Below are 11,606 nucleotides of genomic sequence, written 5' to 3' on the forward strand. Positions count from 1 at the left end.
GTCTCCTGCTGCAAGGGCACATAAACCCATGTATTCAGGCAATAATATTTTTATTACATGCCTCTTCACAGTTAATGCTATATGACATTTAGTTACAAGCAGGGCATTGTGAAACAATTTTACCATTATCGACCAGCACCAAACAGATTTTAACGAAAGTCAAAATAGCAGTGCGCGCATGGATATTTTACATCTAGCGTTAAGCGCCTACTTTGACGTCGAAAACATCGAAAGGCTTCACTGGCCCGGGTAACCATGGAAACCGGTCAGTACATCGTTCACCGGCCCGCTAACATCCCGGATGTTCCTATTCAAATCAATGCACTGATTTGCATTCACGTCGAGGCATGTAATAAAGGTCTATGTGTCCTCGCGGCAGGAGACAATTTGCCCTCCTGGCGTCGGGCAAATTGTCACCTGCTCTTGGGCACATAAACCCATGTATTCAGGCAATATTATATAATAGCTACCAAGTCGTAGCAATCATTTTAAATTACTATACATGCACATATTGTTTTCTCTTTCACTTTTTAGGTCAGTCGTTCTCACGTGAGGAGCACATACAATGGATGGTCAGTCAATGACCCCTCGTACCACCAGTGGTGAGAACCTGAAAGAATTTGTGAGCAGAGAACCAAAGGTATCCAAAATCTCCATAAAAGCATATTTTTGCCAAGTGTGGAATCTACAGACAAACCTATTTCTACATATGAGCTTTGTTAAAAATTAGCCAGACAGGGAAACATTTGTTGTCCTTGTCCTCCCGCCCCCCATGCTTGTCCTGTGACAGTTACCTTTTCAGGGAAGAATCCAAAAGAAAAGACGACCTAAGGTAGCCGTCATTATATACGGCCTGGGGAGGGTCGGAGAAATTTCAGCGGAAACTTCGAAATTTCGAGTAACCCCTTGTCAACAATAATGAATTTGATTAACCCCTCTGTAACTAAGAAATTTTGACTGCCCCCCTCCCCAACTTAGAAAAGTTGAATACCAATATTTGTAAAATTTACAAAATACATGAACAGCAACAGGTAAAGACCTTTCAAATCCCGGTGTAACGTGCTAGATTATCGTTGGTTGTCTCATGACGATTGAAAAGGGTAAAAGCAACAAAAAGAAATTCAAAGTGGCAACAAAATGTAGATATAAACATAATATTGTTTAATTTGGATGGGTATCATGACAGGGTTTTCACTAGGATATCTGACTGGGGAGAATTCGAAAGTACATGGCGGAGAACATGCGAGAGGCTTAGAGGAAAAGTGTCAGAGGAGGCTGTCCTCTATCTTGCTTTGAAAGTTTGAGAAATTGATATGTGCAATGTTGCAGCAGTATCGTGCAATCTGAGAAGTGTTTTTAATTTGTTTTTTCACTAAGTAAAACTGTTAGAATACCCCAAGGGAGAGAGCACGAGAGGGGATACCCTCTCGTATTGAACATTTTTAGAAATTGATGCGTGTAACGGTGCAATCTGAGAGGTGTTTCAATTTACTTTGCACTCGGTAAAACTGTTTGAAAATGACATGGAAATCAGATAGCTTTATTGCATTTTTGCATGATCAGTGTTTGAGTCACAATATTCAAATACTGAAATATGACAATACATTTTGTAAAAAACAGTTCTCAGTTTGCCAGAGATGGAAGACCAAAGAATATACAGGTATTGGAAATATGTGACCTTTTTATGTCAAATTGTTACTGAACTGAAGTCAATTAAAATTTATATTCTGTGATAATAAAGGATGAATTCACAACAGTTAAGTTTTGTCCTAGATCCTGTGAAAAATTGAGAAACTGATTTATGCAACGATGCGGTCTGGTGCAATCTGAGAGGTGTTTTCAATTTGTCTTTTACTGGTAAAACTGTCAGAACACCCAAAGGGGAGATCACGAGAAGGGGTGTCCCCCCTCTTGCACAAAAAATTTGAAATTTGGGAAATTCATGTGTGAAATGGTGCAATCTGAGAGGTGTTTCAACTGATTTTGCACAAAAAAATCGTGTAACCCCCTTCTTTCTGTCCACATTTTGAGCAACCCCCCTAAAAGTTTTCAATTTTTTGAGTGAGCCCCTCACATTCCTCTGATTCCCAGGCTATAAATAATTACGGCTCCTTAATGACCACGTTTATCCCAAAATCGACTTATAAAACTTATAAATGATTCAAAACTAAGATACAGTATTGCAAACCGTTTAACATCTTTGGTATGGAGATGAAGCTTTTATAAGTAGATTAATTCAAGTAACCTATGCCTGAATAACAATGGCGCTTTCAGAAAGAGAAAACTTGCTTGACGATGAACTTGTGGCCAAAACAGTTTATAGGAAGATGACAAAAGGAATTGCATAGTTCTAATAATGGTATTGATGAAGGTCACACAGAATACGTAACGTCAACCATTCATTGTTCTTCTCTTGTACAGTGTATAGTGATGCATGGGCCATGGACATGTATGGATCCTACATTTCGTTCATACAAATAAAAGAACGACAATGTTATACAAAGGAGAACAAACAATATTTGAAGGATAACGATTGCTGGAATTGATTTGATATCATATAGATATAATCATTTTAGCGTCAAGCGTCTTTGACGTATATTCATTACAACTGTCATGTTCATTCCCTAACAGGTATTTCAAGACCCAATTCACGGAACCGTTGAGCTAGATCCTGTGTACATGGTCATTATCGACAAGCCAGAGTTCCAACGTTTGAGGGAAATAAAACAGCTAGGAACAGTCAGCTTTGTATATCCGGGTGCTGTCCACACACGATTTGAGCACAGTATAGGGTAACACATTACTTTCATAGTATTGGTAATGTGGCTTTTTTAATACCAAAGTATCAAGCTTAAAACCCTTTGCCGTTAGCTCATGGTTATTCGTTTTCTGTATTATTTCGTTTTACAGCACATGCTACTTAGCCTTGAGGATGGTCAGGCATTTAAAAGAAAAATATCAAGAAAGTCTGGGAATAACAAAGGAAGAGGAGTTATGCATTGGATTGGCGGCACTGTGTCATGATTTGGGCAAGTGGCTAGCTGTGAAACGTTTTTATTTTGGTTTTGAGAGTTCAACACTTTTGGAAATTCTTTAATGGCTTTTTAAAATTACATGTTGTTTTACACTAAGTCGTAGCACCGGTAAATTTTATGTATCTCTTCAGGCCATGGTCCATTTTCACATCTATTTGATGATCAGTTTCTTCCACGATACAAACCTCTTGGATACGAAGATTGGTCTGTAAGTAAGAAGTCTTATTAAGTGTGGAAAAATACTTGTTTTCCTTGTGATTTTGGATTCACTTTCAAAATTACCGATAACCAATGATCGACAGGCTACTATTTAATTTACCGCAGCTGAGTTGTAAACCTTCGTTTTCAGCAAAACATGCCCGGTAATGAAATACCACTGCAACGCTAAAAGCGACAGAGCAAACAAGTTTTTTTTCACTCTCACAAGATATTCTTAATCCAAGATTAGACTATGATTAGTCAAAATGTTTTATGCATCATGTAGGTAAAATAACCCAGTTATTATCATTCTGTAATCTGAGTCTTGGCTGTATTTGTTCTTCAGCTAAATAACTTAAGGTAAATAAATTTATCGGAAACATTTGCAAAGTTCTGAGATGAATAAAGAAACGACAGTTTACGGCTTTCTGTCAACATTTTTGAGTCCAAAATTCCATAGCCTATAAACTAGGTCGACCAAATTATAATGCCGCTTTCTAATTTGGAAAAATTTAATTGTAATCTTCTATTGTAATCTTCTAATGTGAAATTATTTCAATTCAGCATGAACTTGGATCCATCAAAATATTTGATGAAATGGTTGATAAGTACAATTTCAGAGGTGTGTTCAGGACTTTTGGCTACGAGATGAATGGTCATGACTTTCATTTGATAAAAGAAATGATATACGGACCACTTGTCAGAAGCGACAACAATGAGGAGAGAGAATACAAAAAGGTAAGCTCGTTTGGTCACCAATGTACAACACCCACTTATGGACTCTTTCGCACCCTTAAAAAACTGGTAGAAAATTCGAAATTGTTTGACGAGATTGGCGCAAACGTAATATTAACAAAATTGTACATTACGCAGACTTGCGTTCAAAAGTACAGTACAACTCAAGAAAAAATTTGGTAATTAATCTCTGAGATTTGTAAAAAGATTTTTTTCACCGATGAGAACTAAAGTTTCGCTTGCAGATCTGTATCTTGGTTTCCTTGCGTAAGCTCAGTTAGTCTTTTAACTAAACTGTAAATAATTATCACCATTGCTAGCAACCTTATAAAATAAGGTAGAAATCTATTAGTGTTAGCTTTTAGATCATTCTATCCAAGGAGCACTTCAATATTAGAATTGAGTCGGTGTTTATAACGTTATAAATTAGTCATCTTTAATCTAGTTTCATTAACTCATATGGGTCAAGTCGTTTTCTGGATGCTTTGAGCACGACCTTCAAACAAATGTCTTTGTTGATTCAATTATTTCGGCATTAACAGACACATTTTCAAGTATCTAGTATACTAGATTCTATTAACAGTGCCAACCTCTCGTCGATATATGTTCAGCTAATTAATGATAATTTTACATTTGTTTTACAGGCTGAAGCCTACACCGCGATCCAGCCAAATCGACAGTTCCTATACGAGGTGAGTTCCGAACCGATTACAGATGAGTAGATTTTCGTAAATAGATCCTACGCAAATACAATACTATCCACTTACAAATCAGATGTAGCAAAATCAGCTGGTATTGATGTGCTGCAGATCACTTGTTGTGAGTACATGCATGCGTATTAAGATAACATGAGATTATCCCTTATACAATATAGATTGTGTCGAATAAAGCGAATCAGATCGACGTTGATAAGTGGGACTATTTTGCAAGGGACAGCTATCATCTAGGTGTGTCATCCAATTTCCTGCATGATCGATTCATCAAGTTTGCACGTGTATTGCAAGTTCCACGGAAGGGCGAACGAATGAAAGAAATATGCTACAGAGATAAGGTTGAGTATAACTTTGTTGCCGTTTGAAAAATAACGAAGAAAGGATTAACCCTGGTTTTATGATAAAGTAAATGTAATTATTGGAAGCAAAATTCATTAGTTGTTTCTGGTAGCGAACATTATCCAATAAACCGTCATGTCTTCTTATTTAAATCGTACACCGTCATGTCTTCTTATTTAAATCGTACAGTAACGCTTCTTCTGATAGAAGGGTCGAATATTTTCGTTGATAGCTTTGTCAGTACATTGTCATCGTGCTTATGTATTGTTTGTTTCATTACTCCTGCTTATCCATTAACGCACCTTGTTGACTCTGGAGTTTAGGCAGACCATAGAGTGACTCGTTTCTATACTACTGAAATGCCAAAACAGTTATAAATTGTTTTGTTCCCTTATTATTGTTAAAATCATATTGTTTAACAGGAAGCACACAGTGCATACGAGATGTTCCACACAAGATATCGTCTCTATCGTATGGCATGTTTTCATCCAGTTACTGTAGCAGTTAATATTATGTGGAGTCTTTACGTGCTCAAAGTTCCGTAAACTTACCAATGTAAAGGTATTTGATATTCGCGTAAGGAACACCTTATGTCAATTGCAAGGCGCATTTAGTTCAAATCAAATCAGCTTCAAGGGCAACTTAAAGCACAGCTTTTTGTGATATTCTTATTTCAGATGCCTTAACACGACTTGGCAATCGGATTATTTTGCGAGATCTCGTTAAAAAACTTTCAAAGTTAAAATAAGCTATTATATATTTTAAATGCTAAGATGAAAATCTGACTAAAATAAAACTTTTACATTATTTACAATTTCAAGGATTTGTGATGCGCTTGTAGAAGCTGCTCCCTACCTAACACTGACAAAGCCAAATGGGTAAGTTCCATTTTTTATTTTCTGATTATTTTTCGAAAGAAATCTTCTAAAACCTGGCTCTACATAGTGCTGTCCAACTTTTATTATAATCAATGTTTTCATTGTTCATTGCTTTGATAAATAGTTTGTGAGCGGTACTCATAGCGAGTGCGTTTGCGGATGTTTCATGAACTCTACAGCGTGTGTTGGGGTCGCAGTCAGAAAAATAATTACTAAAATAGCTGGTAATATACTTCTTTTTAAGGTAGAATGCACCTCGGGGACAGGTATTTCGACTCAAAACATTTTTAACAATTCTTTTCTGTTGTATCACTTTCGGGGGGGGGGGGTTACCTTGAAGCTCTTCAAGAAAAATAACTTTCACTTTCACCACTTCAGTCTTTTGGAAATCGAAAATGTTACTTTTCTCCATAGAGTTAACACACGGATGGCGGCCATTTTGAATTTCAAATATCGAAAAATCTTTGGTAATTTATATCTCTAGTACATGTACAAAAATTGTGACCTCCGATTTCTATTCTTGAATTTGGAAATGAATTACTGAAAGATTTCTCAAGCCGATGTTTAAGTCAATTACGAGGCGCATACTACCTATAGGGTGGGAATTTAGCCGAGTGGTTTGACTGTGACGTCTAAGTTCGCTAGGTGACTTGGTGTCACACGTTGAGAGTTCGAATCTCATCGAATTTACAGAATTATAAGTGTAATCACAGAAGTGTGATCACAAAAGGAATGTTGTCATGATGTCTTTGTATTCAAAGCTGTAAATACAGAGCTCGTATTTGAAATAAATACTACTGATGTTAGAGCTATTACATAGGGTAAGGAAGATGTGTGCAAATCTTATCTTCAAAATAACATTTAGAAAGCCGTACCAATTTATCCAAATATCCAAAATTGATGACAATAAAAGACGATCATGGAAGTTTTGCTTGACCTAACAGGATCATAGAGGGTACTCGATAATGCTCTTAGCCAGCGTGGTATCGAAATAGCCTCCAGCAATTAAAAACTATACTCCGTGATAATCGTCCCCTGGAACATTACGTAATTACGGTAATCTTTAAATGTATCTATTTAAATCATGCATCACGAGTGGTAATGGAGATTACTGAACCATTATTCATAATTACTAATTTCCGTTCATTTCTAGAGAGAAGTTTGATATGCTTATGATTCTGAAAGATATGGAGGCTTACCGAATGTTGGACGATACCATCTTAGGTGTAATACGTCGTTCACATGGAAATGTTAAACTCACCAAAGCAAGAACACTACTCGAACGGATTCAAAAACGAGAACTGTACAAGCTAATTAGAAGGATAAAGTTAGAGAAAGATGCGAAGGTCGCCGAAAATGTAAGCTATGTAGTGTATTCTAAGATAACAAACACCAAACAAAAACCAATTTTGAAGAGTGTGAGAACAAAACGGTCATTTATCCACCGCTAAAAACTTCAAGTCCCAGTACCTCGCTTCTACGGTCATCTTCGAAAAACAAAATTTGCTACTGAGATAAGTTTCAATGAAAATGAAGGTAAAGATATAAACAAGGAATTTATTGTAAATTGCCTTATCGTATGCATGACAAGTTGACATGGAAAGCATATTATATAGTTTAATTCAATCTATTGACATTGAAGAATATGAAAAAACTGGCTGCCTAGTCGCAGTATTCGTCAAAAGAATATACAGTTAATTTACTCGCAATTGCTTATTATTGTACAAGTCAGAGAAACAAAAACAAAAACAAACAAAAAAGCATTTAACAATGTTAGAAATAAGTGAGAACGCTGTCAAGGTATTTCATCCTTCACTTTCGTCTTGGATCGTGATGCAAAACAACACTTCTACCATAGATTTATCGGAACGTCTTGAACTATAAAATGAGCCGCATGTCTACCTGATGTCTTTTGACACTAAAATCAAATCAAAATTCTGCAGCCACATTATGTAAATTTCAAATTAAATTTACATTAATATACATACATTCGGCTCAAACAGTTAAGCGTCAGGAAGCAAACGTTTGAATAAGATGAAGCAACATTACTTTTTACGTTTAGCTTATTGAATCAGGATATTTTCATTATGAAATTACTTTATTTGAAATTAAATGTGAATAAACTCTTTATCATACTTTAATTGTTCATTGCCTTTCCTACTCAGGATGTGAAACTTGAAGATATTGTAAAACAAGATAAGAGCTTAAAACTTGACGATATGTGTTTTAAGGTAGGCTACTGGATAATTGCACAGCTGAGATAAAACAAACAGGAAAGCAATAGACCATTTGCAAAACGATCACGTCGTATCTCTTTCTTGTGGAAAGAACTCAAAAAGTCTATTAATCAGTATGTAAGCGTTTAGATAAGCTATCTCTACATCTTGTCTGTTATAGTTCGACAGACCTTTTTTGCATAATTTCTTACTGTAGAACTTTAATTACGTAGATTCTGGCATCAAGTCAAACAAAATCTAGCCAGATGCAGTCGGTATGAAAATGAAATATTGTGATAGATAACGTTCAAATTATATATTCGTCCTATGACTATTTCTATATTTCGTGGCAGCTCTTGAAACATACCAAACAGACCATAGAAGTGAATTTAGATTTTAAATGTTGTCAAAACGTTCTTAATTTCATACTTTCATTCACAACATCAATTTTGCTTACTACTATACAGATTGTAACTCTTGACTATGGGATGGGTGCCAAAAATCCTGTTGACAAAGTTCTGTTCTACAGCAAAAGAGATCCAGAACCTAGACCAATTCCACAGGATGAGGTACAGTCATTCATGTCACTCTTTTTTGTAAAAGTTAAAGCATACCTGTTATTACTACTTTGTTCATTTTCATTTTAGAAAGCTAAGACAATTCACAGTGGTGGTTTCCAGTTTGTGTGTGCATTCTAAGTCGTAATTATTGCATATATGTCTGTATATTTAGCTAACGGATCATTCCTGTATCTACATTGATCTGGATTTCACAACTTTAAGCAATTCATAAATGAGGCATAATATCAAGTATCAGATATTGTCTGCATGTTACAGTAACTGATTTAATTCATTTTTTTGATACATGACAATTATTAACCGGCTAAACCTGGTCACCCTTACACTATTTCTCAAGGTGTCTCATCTGCTTCCCAAGACTTTCCAAGAACGTCAACTCTTTATTTATGTCAAAGACTCCGACAAAAAGGAAGTGGCCTCTAAATGTGTCGATGAATGGGCTCAACATCAAACCTGGATACCCGTAAGATATATATATATATATATATATATATATATATATATATATATATATATATATATATATATATATATATATATATATATATATCTTCGAGATGCAGAGGTTACAGAGTTTTGTATTATATATATATATATATATACACACACACATATATATATATATATATATATATATATATATATATATATATATATATATATATATATAAAATACAAAATTCTGTAACCTCTGCATCTCGGAGAAATTTCACATTATCCACTCAGACAAGTCAACACTGCTAAACAAACGTACAGAATTTCTTTCGAAATGTAGACACAGAAGCAAATTCCTTCTCATTAATACTTGAACACGCATGAAACAGGCTGTACCCTACTGATGTGCAGCGTGCTCGGAAGTTTATATCTGATTGGTCGATTGTCAATATTCTCACCAACTTAGGGAGTCTTTTTGTATTATTTTATTACAACAGTAAGATTCATCCACCCAATTTGCTATCAGCTTCCGAGACACTGCACATCAGCCCTCGGTAGAGTAATCACGACAAGTTCCACGTCTAGCAATAACGATGCCCTGCGGAAACGCATCGAGCACTATACATTGCCTGAATTGACACTAACCCACTGATCATATATCTATCTATCTATCTATCTATCTATCTATCTATCTATCTATCTATCTATACTATCTATCTATATATCTATCTATCTATCTATCTATCTATCTGTCTGTCTATCTATCTATCTGTCTATCTATCTATCTATCTATCTATCTATCTATCTATCTATCTATCTATCTATCTATATATATATATATATATATATATATATATATATATATATATATATATATATATATATATATATATAATATAAACTACACAACTTAATGTCTCTAATAACTAAGTAAGTAATAGGAATTGTTCATTGCCCTCAGCGAGCTCGATTTTCAAGAAGACAAGCCGCAGAGCTGCCAAGGCAAGATGTTCATGTGTGACCGATAATTATAGTTTTATTCAGATTTACAGTCAACTTCTCTGTTGGCTTCAGAGAATATTTTGAACCCTGAAACTGTTTTTCGACGGGATTGATACTTATGAAAATCAAGTGAGCCCCCCTCTGTGCCGTTTTGAAAACTAAACCCCTTTTGCAGTTGTTAAATTTAAGGTGAACCCTTCCCCCGGATTTTGCCGAACCACCCCCGGCCGTAATAAATGAACGCTTCCTAAGCTGGCCGAACTTCTCGCGTTGGTCGATGGCTTGTCTACCATACCTGGACAAAGACAAATGTATCAATATCTTCACGTGCTTCTTTGTCCGCATCAGTCGTACCACACACTAGCCATGCCATTTATCAGTTTGTCGCGAGAATGAATAGTGATACTTTGAACTCGGTGTAAAAAATATCTTTTTCGTTTTCCAACAATATTCATCGTAAAAAGACACAATCGTAACTGAAAGTACTTGTTTGATAAATTGTAGATTAGGTTTGTAGTCTTCTTTAGGTGACTTGCCTCATGTTGAAATTTGCATATCTAAATAACTTAGGCATTTTTTTTGTAATCTTAGATCAATGAGTATAATCTTTTCTGGAAACTGATGTGTAGGTCATCGGCCTTATACCGATTCATTGAAATTAGCACAAAATGTCATATTGACTTTTAAAAGTTATTTCAAATTCAATAAAGAACATCAGGTCTTACAAAATTATCCAAATAATGTCAACTTAAATTTGTTTGTTCCTAGACATGATATTTAATCCTGAATTATTGAATCTGATACAGGATTGTTTTGATGTTAATTTTTTTTTAATTCCTTTCCTCACGCTTCTTGAAAATAACCCGCTTTTTGAAAGTTAAGCTTATTGATGACTAGCCTATTTGAACAGCTATTCTAGTTTTGTAACCTATTTCAGATGTAATATTTCAGTTGCATCCTCAAGTTGTGTCGTTGTACAATTACTAACGTTTGGCTTCAAATGGTCAGTACAAAGTTTCTCTTACGAATTCCCAAGTTCTAAACGGTATCATAACATTTTATTCGTTGTTTTTAGTAAAATCACATTCCGAAAGGTCGCTCATTTATTTACAGTAGGGGCCTTCAAATTAGTCCAGAACACAACAGCTAATTTAGTTTATATTTCCAAATTTCTGCATTTCATTTGGCCATCTTTTTCGAGCAATGAAATTTAAGACGTCGTTCAGAAACTTAAACATGAAAGCTGTTTTTGTTCGGTATTAGAAGGGATTAGTTTCAGACCTTTCAAGCCTACATTTCTACTTTTATCGACATTTTCGTTATCATTACGTTTCAGAAACGTGAGCCAGAAACACCCTCAGTTAGCAAGGCCAAGAAAATTAAATGTCCGCCGTCGACATCTGAGAAGAGAGATAGTGTCGAAGAAGGTAGTCCAAGTGAAACCAAACGTGCCATGCTACAAGAAGACGAACATTGA

At 35.3% G+C, this 11,606-nt stretch overlaps 1 protein-coding gene across 1 annotated transcript; it reads left to right on the forward strand.

Moving 5' to 3' along the window:
* Window positions 1–535: 535 nt before the first annotated feature.
* Window positions 536–11,606, forward strand: LOC139136506 (deoxynucleoside triphosphate triphosphohydrolase SAMHD1-like). The gene is made up of 13 exons (XM_070704230.1): window positions 536–640; window positions 2,632–2,792; window positions 2,911–3,243; window positions 3,798–3,971; window positions 4,613–4,660; window positions 4,843–5,019; window positions 5,443–5,534; window positions 5,842–5,898; window positions 7,052–7,256; window positions 8,064–8,129; window positions 8,582–8,683; window positions 9,030–9,155; window positions 11,466–11,606. The coding sequence occupies exons 4-13, from the start codon at window positions 3,831–3,833 to the stop codon at window positions 11,604–11,606; spliced, it is 1,155 nt and encodes a 384-aa protein (XP_070560331.1). The 5' UTR covers window positions 536–640; window positions 2,632–2,792; window positions 2,911–3,243; window positions 3,798–3,830.

The sequence above is a fragment of the Ptychodera flava genome, chromosome 7, assembly GCF_041260155.1.
Source record: "Ptychodera flava strain L36383 chromosome 7, AS_Pfla_20210202, whole genome shotgun sequence".
Lineage (NCBI taxonomy): Eukaryota > Metazoa > Hemichordata > Enteropneusta > Ptychoderidae > Ptychodera > Ptychodera flava.